The sequence below is a fragment of the Hevea brasiliensis genome, chromosome 9 (assembly GCF_030052815.1).
Source record: "Hevea brasiliensis isolate MT/VB/25A 57/8 chromosome 9, ASM3005281v1, whole genome shotgun sequence".
Taxonomy (NCBI): domain Eukaryota; kingdom Viridiplantae; phylum Streptophyta; class Magnoliopsida; order Malpighiales; family Euphorbiaceae; genus Hevea; species Hevea brasiliensis.
This window is the reverse complement of record NC_079501.1, coordinates 8,138,920-8,155,698: the sequence shown is the minus strand read 5'-3', so window position 1 is coordinate 8,155,698 and position 16,779 is coordinate 8,138,920. Positions and strand designations below refer to the sequence as shown.

The window sequence follows — 16,779 nt, the reverse complement described above, 5'->3', positions numbered from 1 at the left end:
ATTGATGGGTATTGAGCATTACACTACGGTGTTGCGAAAAGACCATTCTCCACGTTACTGTAACAGAAGGTACGCTTGTGTTCTTCAAGCGTGTTCCACTAGGGTCATTAAGTTTTCACAATTTATCCAAAAAAAAAAAAATCACAATATATTGTTCTAGATAAATGCACAAACGAAGTCAGGGTTATGAAAAGTTTTTATCGGTTTTAAATAATTTCATGCTCTAAAACTATATATTATTTGTGCGAAAGGCCTGTGACCACACTTTGGATATTTTGGAAAAAACGTCAGTCTTTCCACTACTTTCTACATTTAGAGGGAGCTATCCATGTAGTATATATACACATTGGGTTTATTCTCCAACTCATATCAACTACCAACGACAAATTAAATTAAGGGAAATTAGAGAAGGGAGAAAGTGGCAAGGCAAGGCAATATGGGCTCAACTGTGATACCTATTCCTGATGAAGAAGGGATTTCTGTCGTCCAACAGAAAAAGAAATCCCAGTTTTCTCTTTTACCCATTATTTCTTTTCTTAGAGAAAAGAAAAACAAGCATGACATGAGAAAATGGATTCACAGTATCAAGGTCGGAGTTGCTCTCGTCTTGGTTTCTCTTCTCTACTTCCTTGACCCTCTCTACAAGGAAGTTGGAGATGGTAATGCCATGTGGGCTATAATGACTGTTGTTGTAATCTTTGAGTTCTACGCAGGTTTGTTATTTTACTTATCCATGCTTTTTATCGGTATTAAATAGGAAATCTTTACCTTCTATGGTGAGTTTGATCCTTTTTAGATAACATGTTTAGGTGCTACACTTGGCAAGGGCTTAAATCGTGGAATGGGAACTATACTAGGTGGTGGATTGGGATGTTTAACAGCAACTTTAGCTCAAGAAGTTGGTGGGATTGGCAAGTCCATTATTGTTGGCACTTCTATGTTAATATTTGGTAAGATTCAATCCAAAAATCTCTTATGGTATTTTTTTTTTTACCCAAACATTGCATTAATATCCTGAGGCATAAAGATTCATGAGCTGCTGCCCTTCTCCTCCTAGTGCCGTGTCTTTTCACCAGTATCCTTGTTTTCTCTCTCCGTGTTCCAGAATTTTTGGAATTTTTTTTCTTTTTCTTTCCTTAGTTAGCTTAGTGGCCACTTACGCATTATGCGCGCATTTTGGCCATTTCCTTTTGTTTTTTTTAATCAGTTTTTCCTTCCGCCTGAAGTAGCTCTGTTGGCATGCGATACCACATTATCAATATATGTATATATATATGCAAGTCCAATATTAATATTCATATATAACACATTTTGAAAAGTTATGAATATATATTTCAGGTGGAGCAGCAACATATTGTAGATTGACTCCAAGCATTAAAATAAGATACGACTATGGAGCAATGATATTCATCCTTACCTTCAGTCTAGTAGCGGTATCTGGTCTGCGTATTGACAAGGTCATTGATATAGGGCGTGAAAGGCTGTTGATGATAGTTTTGGGTTTTGTCATCTGCCTTTTCACTAGCTTATTCATCTTTCCCATATGGGCTAGTGACGAGCTTCATGATTCTACCATCTCCAAATTCGATGCCCTTGCCACCTCTATTCAAGGTAAATTAAACATGCATACCAATTTAAATTTTAATTCTTGCAACCTACTGAGTTGTGACTTGATTTACCTACATTTGCTGATCACAATAATACTCCTTTCTAAGATTTGCAAATTTATTATGTCCCATATCTTTTTTCATCTTCATTATGGTCAGTATCTTTTTGAGGGTAAAAGTAGAAAGGAGTATAAAATGGCCCTGGTTTTGTAGGATGCTTGGAGGAATATTTTAGACTTGACAGTGAAAAGGAAAGTAAGCCAATCGCCAGCTTCAGCAAATGCAAAGCGGTTCTCAACTCCAAGTCCAAGGATGAATCCTTGGCAAATTTTGCGAGATGGGAACCATGGCATGGTAAATTTGGGCTATCTCACCCTTGGGAGAAGTACCTAAAGATAGGAGAGGAACTTAGAGAATTAGCAGCTACCATTCTTTCACTTAAAGCTTGTCTTGAGTCCCCTAGAGTGGTAAGTTGATCAACTTTTATTATTATTTATATATATCATTTGAATAAATTCTCCAATTATATGATTTAAATTTTGTTAATTAATATAGCGCTTGCAAACTCTGAGACAATCGATCAAAGAACCATGTGAAGTGGTGGGGTCATCACTGGCATCGACTTTAAGGGAGCTTGGAGAAAGCATCAAGAAAATGAGAAAATGCCAGGCGGAAATACTAATAGTGCCAAAGTTGAAATCAGTGAGAATAGAGCTGAGTAACGTCACATCTCCTTCCAAGTTGGCACAACTAGAAAATGCTGATGGACTAGCAATAGCAAGCTTCGTGTTCTCTTTGATAGGCATGGTGGAGAAGCTGGAAGAATTGGCGAAGGAGGTAGAAGAACTTGGAGAACTTGCTCATTTCCATAGCTAATTGAAGGGTAACCATATATTTATAATATATCGCAAAGAACCATTTGCCATTTTGGGGCTTTGGTCAGCGTATATATGCATATATGCATCTGCCTAAGAGAGAAGTTATTAAAAAAAAAAACAAAATACCTCTTAAGTGTACTTGAGAAATTATCTCGAGAGGGATCTAGGAGGGCTTATTAATTATGACTTATGAGTATTAAATGGCGAGGAATATGCTACATCATATATGATGTTGTATACATATCCTGTAAATTTAATTAATGATAAATTAATTACTCACTCTATCTCATTTTAAGTGTTTTATAAAAATTAAAAATATATTTAATAATCTCATTTTTATAAAATAATATTAATTAATTAAAATAATTTTATATTTAATTAAACTTAAAAAAACGTAATAAAAAAGAAATAAATGCATGAAAATTTATGATGGAGTACATAGCAAATGGCATTGCTTTTTGGCAATTAACTAAATAATTAATATAATAATTTTTCTACATAAAAAATTATATAATATTCATTAAAATATCTAAAAATAACATCAAATTTAATAATATTATTTCTAATTTATAATAAAATTAATAAAAAAATTTGTATAAAAAAATTACAATTTATAGTTAATTAAATATAATTTACACTCATTAAAATAATTTTTTATAAAATTTATTATTAAAATTATAATTTTTTATACAAAGAAAATATATTAAATGAAATTTAATGGTATGCACCCATTAGAAAAACATTGTTACTAATTATCAATAGAATTTATATCTCTTAAACAATTATTTTGTGCTCCTGCAATATAATCTTCAACAAACATCTTATTTTCGCCTGATGAAGTTTTTAATAATATAATTTTCTTATAATTAATTTTAAAAAAGTTTAATAACATTCGTTATTTTATTAAAAATTATTTACTATAAAGTGAAACGTAAAATATCAAAAGCATGTTAAAAATAAGTCAAATACGTGTAATGAATATTTTCCTATTTTTTGTAAGACAAGAGAGTTAGTGTGTCCGAGACATGTTGAGTAGGCATGAAGCAAATATCTCACACTGCATATATAGTTTTCATCACATCATACCATTGCAACTTAAAGGTAAATAAAAAGAAAAAGAAGAGTAGGGGATCAAGCGAGCAGCAATTAGACTAGAAACATTCAAAGGTTTAGCCATGGAGTCTTTGCCTTAATTAGGCCCCGGAGTATATCAATAGTGGGTGAGTGGAGAGATGAATGGGCACTAACTTTAGGACATACTTTGAGAGATTCATGACTTGTAATCATCAAACAAGGAACCACCACAGGATTCAAACTCAAGATTGCATGCTACTTCCTCTCATAAAGCCATATATATTTGAAGATTGAAGTGGTGGAAGCAAAGGAATCTCCATTCCACACACCTTCAAAGCAGAGGCGGTGGGAAGGTGGGCAAGTGAGGCCATGCCCCCCAACCCTCCTAAAATTTTCTTTTATATATATATATTATTTTATTTTATTTTAATTATAAGGTCTTTCAAATAATTTTAATTATTTTATTATATTATAGACAATGAGAAATATTTTATTTTTTTATTTTTATTATATATTCAATAAATTTTTATAATATTTTCACCTTCAAAAAATTTTGTTTAGTTTAACTATAGTTTATTGTGGTATTTTTTAAATATATATAACGTTAACTCTTTTAATATATATACAAGCAATGAGTACAATTAATTATTTTTTAAATTAATTATATATATAATTTATTAATTATCGGAGCTAAATATTTTATTTAATTAGTCAATTTTAAGTATGTGAATATATATAAATTTTAATCATAATTAAATTAGAAATAATTATAAATAAAAAATTTTAAAAAATGTAAATTTAATAATTAAGAAATTTTACAATTATTTTAGTACATTAAAATAGTAAAATGATAATTACGAATTAAGAGTATTTTCTTCTTATACATACATATGCTACCCAATAGAATTTAAACATAAAATGTTTTTATGTATATCTCAAATTTTTATGTATTATTTAAAATATGAAAAACAAAATTTTATAAATAAATTATATAAGTTTTTTATAAAAAAAATTATATGGTTACTTTAACTATTTTTTATATATATTATTTCAAAATATAAAATTGATACTAATTTTATATTTTATATAAATTTTAGTGAAAATTTTTTAAAATTATTAAAAATAATATTATCTATATTTTAAAAATTTTTTATAAAGTTAAGCGATCAAGCGATAATAATAAATAATATATTACAGTATTAGCCTCCTCAAAAAATATTCTCTGGCTCCACCTCTATTTGAAAGGCTTTAAATATTAAACGAGAATGTATATATGATAAATACATTTTGATAATTGATTATGATGATAGAATTTATATAAAAACTTGAACTGAGACAAAAACTGTCTTAATTAAAGAGCATGTCTTGGTGGCCTCATATCAACCATTCTTTTTATTTTTTTTAATTAACTTTCATTAAAATTTAAGTTTGAAATGTCATAATTTTAAAATATTTTAATATTATTAATTTAAATTTTATTATTATTATTATTATTGATAAGCTTCATAGTATTCTAATTTACATGCTAATCAAATGTCAAAATTTTCAATTTGAGAAACAGCTGTTTAATGTGCTCAATTTTTTCATGGATATATAAAGCAATGATAGACAGCCACAAGCACTAGAGAGAAATTTTTGAAAAAGAATAAAATTAAATAGCACTAACAAGAAGAAGACAAAAGGCAATAATACATTTATTATGGAGTTGCTGGAGAAACCAACAAGCACTCGCATTTAAAAGTCAAGGAAAGCTTCATTTCTGATCAAAAATCAAAGCAAAACCGAGGGAGCAAGAGGAATAGACACATGGTTCTTCCTCCAAAACTGGCAAAAACAATCATATTAGCATTCATTGGCTTCTTGATGTGCACTATTACTGTTAGAAGCGTTCCCAATACAAAGGTGCTTACTGTTCTCTGCAACTCTGGAGTTTACTCAAAGGGTGATCCTTTTGGCATAAGCCTAAGCTATGTTGTTGAAGAACTAGAGATTGTGACCCCCACAAGCAAGAATTATGACTACTACAACATCTCTCCTTATCCAAATGCTTTCGCGTATGGCCATGCTGCTTGCAACCGAAATCTCACTACTTCAGACTGCACAACTTGTCTTGGTGCAGCTAAAACAACCATGTTTTCCACTTGTCAAAGCAGGATTGGAGCTCGTTCGGTGCTCTATGATTGTACAATTAGGTATGAGCAATATCCATTCACTGATTAATGAAGCATGTTTCTGGGATAATAACAGATAGATGGGATTTTTTTTGGTTGGTCCAAAGATGTCAAGTATCTGCCACAAAGTGAATGTGTCCAACCTTATCTCCTTAAATGGTCTCATTCATATTCTAGTTTGATAAGGTTTTCTTCCCTCATTCTAGCCTTGTTTTTGTCTAATTTTGGACTCTTGTAGAGGGAAAGATGTATGTCTGTCTGTCTGTGAATTGAGTAAAGATGATAATAATAATAATAATGATAATAATAATAAAGCTAATGGATGATTCCGTGAGAGCTCAGGAGACGCTGAAGAAATTCTTTTCACTTGGAAATCTGCAGCTTCTGCCAACGCAAAAAGATTATTATGCATTTTTTTTAATCTTCAATTGTATTATTTGTTATCCACTAATGAATCTAGGCCCAAATACCATTCTGGTCCCCCAGATAAGGACATGATTGCTCCAACAAGAGACTATAACCAGCAACACCTAATCCACCAACAATCTACGGACACAGAGGGACTGTGATTTTAGTTCAAATTTCGTACAGATTTTTCAATCTGGGAATTGTTAGCTAAATCCACAGTGTATTTGAATTCAGCAATATGCAAAATAGATATTTTTATCTTCAAAGACGAAACATTAAAGCACGCGGATCGATCATAAACCAAACCAGCAAACATCATCACTATCATCATCAAACGTAATGCAATTAGTAGGAAATATCTCGTACTACAATTTTCCTGAATGATATAATATGTATGCATCATGGGTTGTCAAAGCAACGAAATTCCTTGAAGGAAATAGCTAGCTAGGCAGCTCCATTTAAAAATTGGAATGACGCTAATGGCAGAACTGGGCTTACCACTGGAAATGCGAGATTTTGAACATCTTCAGGCTTACAGTTTTCCAACATTTAGAAAAGCAAACTTACAACTCGATTTGTTTTGTGAAATATAATTTATATATATAAATTATTTTTTTAAGAAAATTTTTTTTAAGAAAATTTTTTTTATTATAATATTAAATTAATGATACATGTTTATATCATGTATCTAAGGATTTTCACATAGTTAAAATTTATAAAATGATTTTTTCAAGTATTTTTTTTTAAATTGACTTAATTTTTTCTTTAATTTAAAAAATATTGTTTGATAATTTCTTTCAAATACCTGAGCGCTGTAAAATTATATTTTAAGAAAATATTTTTTAGAAAATAAACAAATCATAAAATTTCAACATATTTTCCGATTGCCTAATAAAAAGGGATTCTGGAAAAGAAAACCAACAAAATTAGCAAGCAGTATATTTCAAGTTATGCCAAGGTGCAGAAATAGAAAAACTGAGTCTTGCCATCCTCATCAACGTCACCATCACCTAGTTGCTATACCCAAAAAAAAAAAAAATCACCTAGTGCAACCTCAGCGCTCCTTGCTTCTCACAAGCCAAATCTCATCAATTTGACACAAGCATTATGGATTAACTCCCATGTCCCAGTGTCTACAACTTTAAAGCAAGTGAAATCTGCAAAGCAGACGCCTAAATGGTTGAGATTTGGAGCTATGAACTTGTGTGCTAAACAAATGTGACCGCCTGTGGGCAATTAGGAAAGATAGTCAAAGGTGCAAGTTACTCTCTCAGATAGGATGGTAACCAGGCGAGGTGGGGCTGGGTTTTGCCATTTATGTCCCTTCTCCGCTAGGTATCGCCATCGGGGCGGGAAGAAGTTCTCCATTTTAATTTTTTTATTTTATAGTAATTAAAATATATTCTTTTATAAATTATCATAAAACAATATATAAATTTATATTAAAATTTATATATTATTAAATTATTGTTAAGAAAAAATAAATTATATAAATAATATATTTTACAGTAAAATAATTTTTTATATCTATATAACCTAAAATTATAATGTATAAATATATTTTTATGCAGCTCAGGCGTGTGCATGAGAAGTCCAAGAAAAAAAGAAGCATAATAAAAAATAGTAAAATACTAAGCTAGAGTATGCACAAAAAAAAGGGGCAAATTTTACTTCTGAAATTTCACTATTTGCTATTACATATACAGTGCACAAAGTGTCATAATCAACATTGTTTCTATTTCAATTCTCCTTTCCAATGAAATGAACTGAGTAACAAGAATAAACATGCTTGTGTATACCCTTTCTTGACTGTCAAACTTGCTTCATCTGTACTACAAATATGTGCTGCCAAGATTCCCTCACTGTCCTCCTGATGCCTATTAGGCTCATCTGCTTGCTGACAGATCACAATCATGGTACATTAGAGGGACAGAAGATCATCACTAAAACTACCATAACTTGATTATTTGCCAGTGGTGTTATGGCAAACTATGATTAGCCAAATAGAAACCAACTCTACAAAATGATGATTTTGCTGGTTGATGTAAAGGACCTGTGTCCTTTTGTCTACATATTAGTCCTTTAATCATATTGGAAAAATCAAAAAGCTTTCTATACCAATGACAGTGGAGATTGAGAAGATTCTGTTAATTTTTGTGAATGAACAGACTCCCGCTTGAGAAAAAGTGCATAAAGAAGCTCATTCCAGGAATCAGGGACACCAGGCAAGCACCAATGACTGCAGTCCTGGCGATGGAGAGCGGCTGGGCCAATGCCCGGCTCTAGATAGTAGACAGATGCATGGCCATCCTTTCTCCGTTCAGACATATTTGTAACATTCAATAAAACTAAGTTCATCACATGTGATTCATTTGAATACTTTAATAACTCATCAAAAAGTATTTTGAAATGGTAGTCTGATGAACTCGGCAATATGCCTAAGTCTGGAAGCTTTTCCAAGTGACAGCTACCACCAGTCTTCCAGTCGCCACCTCTGTTACATAACAGGTTAGTTGCATGATGATGATAATATAACTTCTATAACATCTTGGGACAGGTATAGGATGAGAATATGTAAAGGCATTGCTAGACCCGGCCCCAGGCCAGGTCAGAACTGGACCAAAACCGGTCAAAACTATGATTGACTTCAATCATGACTGAATTGGACTGGAATTGGCCAATTCAATTCAGGGCTAAAACTGGATTTTTTTGCATTTAAAAAATTAAAAAAAATGGACCATTGGATTTGATTAAAACCTGACCAAATCAGGTTGAACCAAGAGGGAACTGTGGAAGGACCTTGAGGGCCAGTTCAGGTTCATGCTCCTGATGAACAGGAACCAGCCCATGACCAGCCCTAGGTATGACTTCAAAAGTCTGTAGACCTCCTAATTCTTCATTGTGCCAGATGAAAGTGAGGAATGAATTAAGGTTCACCCCCACAATCACAACATTACATGATTTATATGTTTTGTTTAAAAACTTTATAGGGTCCAGTCCGTGGTGATGATGTAAGCATTCATAAAATATATGGCAGTTCAAATATTTTAGTGATAAGTTAATTATGAATAAATCTTGAATTGCTTAAAGGATATATTTATGTCATTGTCTCTAAAAACCAAGTCAAACTGATATACCATGTGAGGAAAATTAAAAAGACAGTTTCAGACAAAGAATAAATTAATAATGAGACAAACCTGAAATGAACAGGAGCATAGGTTCGAAAGAGGACTTGGGTCTTGCTCACATTTATTTTGCTACGTATCCAATCAATCAAAGTTTCAAGTGATCTTTGATATGCAGTTTCAACACTCATCTCCATCTTTACCTCCTCCCCCTCTTGGAAGTAGCAACCCCTAACACAAAGCCAAATAGTAAATATCATTAATATAATCATGATAGGATGAACCAGCATTCCAAAAAATATTATCCACACGAGTGATAACCTGTGTAATTTCTGTGCACTTTAAAATCTCAATAATGTAGCAATCTTAAGACTTTTAAGAAGATCTTATGAAGACAAATAAAGGTGATTGGGAAAACAGAGCAGTTGAGCAGAAAGCAGGAAAACAGAGTTTCATCCATTCCCTTCCTAAAACTGAAGAACAGCAACAAACAATTTGTAAGCCAGCTTATTGTTAGTTTCACTCGTCATGATAACTCATTCTGATTTCAGTTCTATTAAGCTCGTGGCTCGCCCACTATTCCTCCTATGATCTTCATTCAATTGGGTTCACAAAGAGAGGTATATGTAGGTATTATTCAATTCATTTCCATTTTTGTGGAGAATGCATAAATGGCAATGTCAGGATGCAGTGGCATGAGGTGTACAGGTGGTGATACCAGAACTGTGGCAATGGTATTGGTGATGATAATGGGGGTCATGAATGTACGTGATGTCCATAGTAGCAAAATTAAGAATATGGTAGTATATATTGCTGTTGAGAAGAGCTGTCAACTGGTTGATAATACATTAGCATAGTGAAAAAGAAATATAGAAAGATTCTTCTGCTCTTTCTTTTCTTTTCTTTTCTTTCTGAAGTTATTCTGTCTAGAAAGTATAAACCTAGTGAAATCTTATCTAGTTGTGAATGTCTTTATATCCCAATAAACTCAAGCATGCGTACTGTAAGGATACAGACAGCATGTGGCCTTGGGCATTGGGGTTTTTCCTTCTTTAGTAACAGGGTAAATGGGATTCAGTTAGATTCCTAGTTCGCAATGAACAAGCAAAAAAATGAAAGCAATAATGTTTTTGGTTCTTCACCCTCGGCACCCATCTAGAAAATGGACATTCCTTTGGCAAACTTAAGGCCCAATTTTTATATTGAGCAGAAGCATATGCTACCTAAACAAGTAAACATCATATATATCTCTTTGTAACTCTTTTAGTGAAATAATGCATTCACAAGATATTTTCCTCAATATCACCCTGTTAAGGGAGCATGGGACTAGAAAAATAAATAAAAAGGAAGAGGTATTAGATAGGTTGTGTTTACCCTCTTATGGTCTTCTCATAATTCCACCAATGACCAGAGTTAAAAATCAACACATCTGCATCTCTCCACTGTGGGGAAGTCCAATCCAATTTATCCACTCTTAAAGTCATCTTCACCTTTTTTGGGGCTCCGGCTGGAGGCCGGCCCTGGTACATTAGAAATGGAGCTCTGTAATATTCAACAGTGCAATTATAGTCCTTGAACATGAACGCTAGAAACCCTTTATGCTTTGTGATTGGGCTCCCATTCACCTCGTATATTGAAGAATTGTCAGGAACAGCAGTGGCAAGCATACAGAGGAGGGACTGCCATTGGTTTCTTCCAATTGAATCCCCAACAAACACAAGCCGCCTGTTCCTTAGCTTTTCTAGCATTACCTTTGCATCAAATCTATTCTCAAGGAAGAGGATATCAAAAGAAAGTTAAAAACCAAACAGACAGCTCAAGGAGGGTAAACACTATTTTAAAAATTCAGAGCAAAGAAGGTTTAACAAAAATAAAGGTTGTCTGATAGAAAACTACTACACTCGAGGTTTTCCAACTGAATGACAAATTCAAATTCCCTTAGAACAAAACTTTTTCATTAATTTAAATTGAAACTATAAGAATTAAACCAAATATATTGGATGCAGCATATCAAAGAGAAGAGAAACATCAACAATCAAGAACATAAAGCATGAATAGGGACAATAACTAATCCACAAATCATCATTAACGAAAAGCAAAGTAGCACCTTCCATGAAGGAATCAGAGGAAACAGACTGCACGATTAGAAGTTAATTTACAGGCAGTAATCGATCATTAAAGAAAATAAAATTAAACAATGGTCCTTTTTGTAGCTGGAAGAAACTAAGGCAAAGATGCATTTAATTCAAACTAATGGTACAACTGTTTAAATTGGCAGCCTGTCATCTGTAGCAAACCAAATACATCAATTAAAAATAAAAGCACAAAATGTTAGTCTCCTCGACTCCAGAGTTCCTCAGCTACAAAATAAATTAAAAACCGAAAAGATAAAATCAAATAGATGGATCAAATTTAAAGGAAGAAACGATACCTCGGCAAGTCACATTGATTGGGTTGCCAACGCCACTTGGTGTAGAAACTATCAGGCCTTCCATTCTCTAAACACCTAAACCCGCCATCCATAAAGGAGCAATCTTTACTCTGATACAATGGATAACTATCGTCCCAAATCCAGTTCCCATAAAAAATATCACACCCATCACCGCGCTTATCAAGAAATCCTGGCCGTCCATTATCAGTATCCAATTCTGCTGAAGAAGATGGAGTAACCAGTCCCAGCAAAGAGAGTCCATGGTACCGCAGGCCACGAGTGACAGACCGGTAATCCAAGTAGAAGAAGCAGCCAATGAAAAGGAGAGTGACCAGAAAGAAACCAATAATGCCAAGAGAGGGCTCAAGCGGGTTCAAGCGTTTGAATTTCTTAAAGAAATCCAAGTGGGTCATTGTGTCCTGGTGGTGTTGTGGAGATGCGGTGTTGCTGCTACTGTTACTCTTGGTCATGTGTTTGAAAGAACAAAGATTGAAGGATATTGTATTGGGTTCAAAAACGTTACGAAAAAGCTTTCTTTAAAAATGGTGGGTCTAAAGAGAGAGGATTAGAGGAGGTGGGGTATCAAAGACAGCAAGGAATTAATGGCAAAAACCGGTGTTTTCATTAAAGGGTGATTGTCCAGATAACGAAGAAAGTGAAATAATTACAGCATTTAAAACATTTTTCACAGAAAAAGAGAGGTGGAAGGTCTGGTAGACAGAAGCTGGGCGATGAACATGAAGATGAAATCAATTCGGCGCAATTTAATAAAGCATTCAATGCGTTTCAGTCTGAGCTAATCAGCATTAGAGGAAGAGAGCGAAGGCCAATACTTGGTGATGGGCATGATGATAATTAAAAAACAGAAGGAAATAATGTTATTTCAAGCAAAAGAAAAACTTGATCATGAGAAGAAGAACGAACAAGATTTGTGCAGCCAAAAGCTTGAAGAGCTCCCAATGGAGCAGCAATTGGAATCTATTCTCCAGTCAATAGTGAATACGTCGAGCAGATAACAGACACAAAAAGTTTGAGGTAATGTGAATGTGACCGTGGTTGATGGAAAGTGGCCTAATTTAAAGCCCCGACAAATAACACGCACTCGGCCTTCAGTGGACAATTATCACTTTGACGAAATTGGCCTTCCATCCGATTCGCTAATTATAGGGGCGCGTTTGGATTTCCACTGCACTCCTTCGTCCTTCCCCTCAGTCCTCGCGCTTGATTAAGGTTTTGATTTTGAGAAAAAAAAAAATTTTTTTCTTAAGAAAATTAAAATATTTATTTTTATACAAATAAGAAAAAAATTATAAAAAAATGTGTTCATCGTTTAATAATATAAAATAGTTTTTTATTTAAAAATTTAAAATATTATTTATATATTTATAATTAAAAAAATTTTAAAAAATTAAAATATAAACACAAAACTTTATTTTATATATTTTTAATTTTTTTTAAATTATTTCATTTCTTCATAAATGAACAAAACCTTAAAAAAAGAACGACTTCGCGTGGTATTTTGGATCCTTCAAAAATGGTGCGGGTCGGGCTCCGAAAGACCCAGCTTTCATTTCTGAGTGCTGCGGATGAGAGCCCTGTGCCTTTTATGTCCTCTAGATTTGCCTCATGCTCCAGCGCGAAAGGGATGATACCACCGCATCTACTCGTAAAGTTCTGCAATTTCCATGCTGATCCGACCCGACCCATATCACGTTAAAAAGAAGGATCTTATTTATTTTCCAAAACATGGCTGCATTTCACAAGTAATTAAGGTAATATTCATTTATTTCATTTTTTTATTATTTAATTCGAAGTTAATACCTAACATATTTTAATTATTAGATTAATATTATAAATTTTTTTAAAAATTATAAACTTATTATAAATTTCAACATAATTAGAATTTATAAAAATTGTGTTTTCAGTAAAAAATAAAATAAAAAACAATGAACCAAACATGGCCTAAGCTAATTGATGAAAGAGACCGCTCCAAATACCAATTACAGAAGAATCTTATCAAATGAGATCATTTAGCAGAATTTGACAGCATCTCCATACAAATTTAAGAAAGTTTAGAAAATCTTTCCATTTATAATTATCTTAGTTTATCTAAATCATAATTACTTACTCTAATTTTCATTTGTTCTGATCTAATTTACCTTTTTTAGTTTTTTTTTTCCCTTTTTCTTCAGTGCTTTCTTAGATGTCATCAGCAACTAAATTTAAGCATTGACAGATATTTTTCACCATCAGAGTTGATTGCTACAAAGATCAAAATAAAGGGAGAAATCATGGACCTAAGGAATCAACTTCCTAAAAATTCAACTTTTGTTTTCACATTTCATGTTTCAATTTTTTTTTCAGTTGTCCATTAAATTTGAAATTTTTTATACTTTCATTTTTTATATTCATTTTATTATCATAAAATCTCTTAATTTTTATAAAAAAAAAATATTATATAAAAGCCCTTCAACTTTAAAAGCAAAATTTCTCATAACAAAATTGCATCATATCTTCGACTAATCAACGTTGTGACATAAAAAATAAATAAAAAAAAATTAAAGTGTCATATGAAATTCACAATAGTCTATCTCATACAATCTCTATCACATGTCTATTAATTTTACTCAAAATTTCATAAATTATATTTTTACTCAATTAGGGATTGGGCCATTATATCACTTGAAATATCCACAACAATTGAAACTCTATAATTTCATATTAAAATGCATAAATGAAATAAATTTAGTATAACAAATAATTTCAAAAAAAAAAAAAAGAAATCAGCTTTAAAATTAGAAAATTTATCTAACATACTTACTCCATATTTTTTTACATCAAAAAACAATTTTCAAACCTATTTGACATTGAAATTTAAAGGCTAAAAAAAAATAATTTTAAATGCTATAAGAATTTTATGTAAATTTTTTTTTTTAAATTGAGTGATTTTTATGTAATATTTTTTTAAATTAAAAGACTTTATAATAATAAAATGAAAATAAAGAATAAAAGTGTAACAAACTCTAAAGTCAAGGGATACATTTAAGATATATAAAATAATTGGGTATTATTTATTTCTTTTGACTTTTTTGGTACATTAAAAAAAATTTAATAGGAATAAAAATAACTATTAATTTAATGACATATTATTTAGCTAATAAATAAAATTTCTTTCTATGTAGTGTGATGATAGTTATGTATTAATAATAATAATACATTTAATTATAAAATAATAATACGAATAACAATAGCAACTAACTGAAATAATCAAAACTATTGTAGGTTGGTGGTATTGCCCTATATGGAGAAAATAGTCAAACCCATTTGTTTATTTATGAAAAATAATTAAGATTTTATTAATTTGGATTAGCAATTGACATTCTAACGTTTAATCGCCAATATAATTTAGTCTATTTTAATAAATACGATGGATAAATATATTTTTATAATTTCCGATATTTTTTTATTTAATTATATAGCCATCTAGAAGCTTACAACTATGGAAGGTAGAACTCAATTGGAGAATTGATTTTTTTTTTAATATATATATATATATATATATATATATATATATTCACATGTGAAACATTATTTGAATATATCAAAAATAACAAGCTATGAATAAAAAAAATGAATATAATATAAATATGAGAGAATGTGGAAGGTTTGGCACAGTCGGCAAGAATAAGGCAATTCTTAATTAAGTGTTGAAATTCGCAATTCACATAAACTATGGGGTTGCTCTCAATTTTCATGCCTTCCTAATTAATTTACTTATATAGAATAATATTATAAATATTCTCTCTATCTCATAAAAATTAATATTTTTTTTTATTTTTCTTAAATTATAAGTCACAATCTTTTAAATTCGTAACTTATTTATTAATTTATTAATATACCTCTATTTAATATATATTAAAAAATAAAATTTATTAATTTTAAAAATAATTTAATAATATAAATTATTTATTTATAATAAAGTAAAATAATTTGAGGCTCAAATTTTAATTTTAAATTTATTGAACTCTCAATCAAAAGTATATAGAATTATTTAATATTTTTTTTCTTCCTTTAATATTTCCACTGAATATCCACCATCTATACTCAATGAATTTAATAGTAAACAAGAATGGAATTTGAGAAAATGTGCATATTTTATAAGTTTGTGTGTCAAATGTCAACTGATCAATGATTAGGAAGAACATTCACTTTTCTGCTGCCGGAACGTTCTTGTCCATACCAATCCCTACTTTCAAAACAGCTTCCTCAAACTAAATGATTGATTTGAGAAAGAGGGATTGTAGTGCTTGAGATGGTGAGACTTTCACAGAGATAAAAGCAATTATATTTTATCAAGATAATTTTACTCACCATCCATTAGATGGTGATTTTAAAATTTAATCTGTATTTAAAAATTCTCTCAATTTTGATTTAGTTATAATCATTATGACATATTATTGAAAGTTTTTAATTTCTAAGTTAGACTTTTCTCTCATCGGCATTGGTTGTTTCTCCTACTTCTCTCACTGGCTCCGAGACTCTAACCCCTATCTCTTATAGCATTTTTTTCACTAGAAGACGAAAGAATCTCACAACCCCTGGAGTTAATGGGCGAGCAATAGGGCTCGTTTGATTTTGATTGTAATTTATTTGATGAGTTTGAGTTGTGATTTTGGATATCTGTTTGTTGAATTTTATTTTCTATGATATATCGGTTGAGCTTGCTTTGAATTTTTTTGTGATTTTGGGTGAGTAATTTAGCTGTGCGTGTGTGTGTGAGAGAGAGGGAGAGAGTGAGAGAGAAATGCGAAATAGAGAGCCCCAGTCCCACTCGCAGCATTCAATCATGCTAAGCTCATTATAATCAAATCGTTTCAGTATAATTTCAGTGAAAAAGGGCAATAGCTTATCACAGAAAGCAGAGTATTATTCAGATGGACTTTCAGGTGACAAAAACTATCAACACAATGGTTTCTATCAAGAAAATATGAAAAAAATAATTTACATTTTATCATATCCGGACATGCCACAACAAAAGATATCCACTCAGTTCTCATCAAGAAGCATCAACTAGGTAAGGCTGAC

The 16,779-nt window shown here is 31.4% G+C and overlaps 3 protein-coding genes across 4 annotated transcripts; 2 read left to right on the top strand and 1 right to left on the bottom strand.

Annotated features, from left to right (window-relative positions):
• The first annotated feature begins 393 nt into the window (after positions 1-393).
• On the top strand, positions 394-2,742 carry LOC110638944 (aluminum-activated malate transporter 8-like). The gene is made up of 5 exons (XM_021789691.2): positions 394-713; positions 810-950; positions 1,339-1,611; positions 1,821-2,074; positions 2,163-2,742. The coding sequence occupies exons 1-5, from the start codon at positions 437-439 to the stop codon at positions 2,481-2,483; spliced, it is 1,266 nt and encodes a 421-aa protein (XP_021645383.1). The 5' UTR covers positions 394-436; the 3' UTR covers positions 2,484-2,742.
• A 2,526-nt stretch (positions 2,743-5,268) lies between these two features.
• Positions 5,269-6,066, top strand: LOC110638938 (antifungal protein ginkbilobin-like protein). The gene has a single exon (XM_021789683.2). The coding sequence runs from the start codon at positions 5,366-5,368 to the stop codon at positions 5,777-5,779; it is 414 nt and encodes a 137-aa protein (XP_021645375.2). The 5' UTR covers positions 5,269-5,365; the 3' UTR covers positions 5,780-6,066.
• A 1,716-nt stretch (positions 6,067-7,782) lies between these two features.
• On the bottom strand, positions 7,783-12,820 carry LOC110638930 (protein trichome birefringence-like 11). Of its 2 annotated transcripts, XM_021789673.2 has the most exons (5): positions 11,695-12,820; positions 10,889-11,027; positions 10,638-10,783; positions 9,336-9,494; positions 7,783-8,632 (listed from the first exon to the last, which is right to left on the bottom strand). In XM_021789673.2, the coding sequence occupies exons 1-5, from the start codon at positions 12,162-12,164 to the stop codon at positions 8,251-8,253; spliced, it is 1,296 nt and encodes a 431-aa protein (XP_021645365.2). In that variant the 5' UTR covers positions 12,165-12,820; the 3' UTR covers positions 7,783-8,250. The 2 variants fall into 2 exon arrangements, with proteins under 2 accessions (XP_021645365.2, XP_021645364.2); XM_021789672.2 differs by having other exon boundaries at positions 10,638-11,027; positions 11,695-12,799.
• Positions 12,821-16,779: the final 3,959 nt, after the last annotated feature.

Excerpts from the sequence above, each read along its gene's own strand:
- LOC110638944 (XM_021789691.2), top strand. The coding sequence starts at position 437 with ATGGGCTCAACTGTGATACCTATTCCTGATGAAGAAGGGATTTCTGTC. Across the intron at positions 714-809 it reads AATCTTTGAGTTCTACGCAG|GTGCTACACTTGGCAAGGGC; the intron begins GTTTGTTATTTT and ends TAACATGTTTAG. Across the intron at positions 2,075-2,162 it reads GTCTTGAGTCCCCTAGAGTG|CGCTTGCAAACTCTGAGACA; the intron begins GTAAGTTGATCA and ends TAATTAATATAG.
- LOC110638938 (XM_021789683.2), top strand. The coding sequence starts at position 5,366 with ATGGTTCTTCCTCCAAAACTGGCAAAAACAATCATATTAGCATTCATT.
- LOC110638930 (XM_021789672.2), bottom strand. The coding sequence starts at position 12,164 with ATGACCAAGAGTAACAGTAGCAGCAACACCGCATCTCCACAACACCAC. Across the intron at positions 11,028-11,694 it reads AATCAATGTGACTTGCCGAG|ATTTGATGCAAAGGTAATGC; the intron begins GTATCGTTTCTT and ends CCTTGAGAATAG. Across the intron at positions 9,495-10,637 it reads TATGAGAAGACCATAAGAGG|GGGTTGCTACTTCCAAGAGG; the intron begins GTAAACACAACC and ends GCTTTGTGTTAG.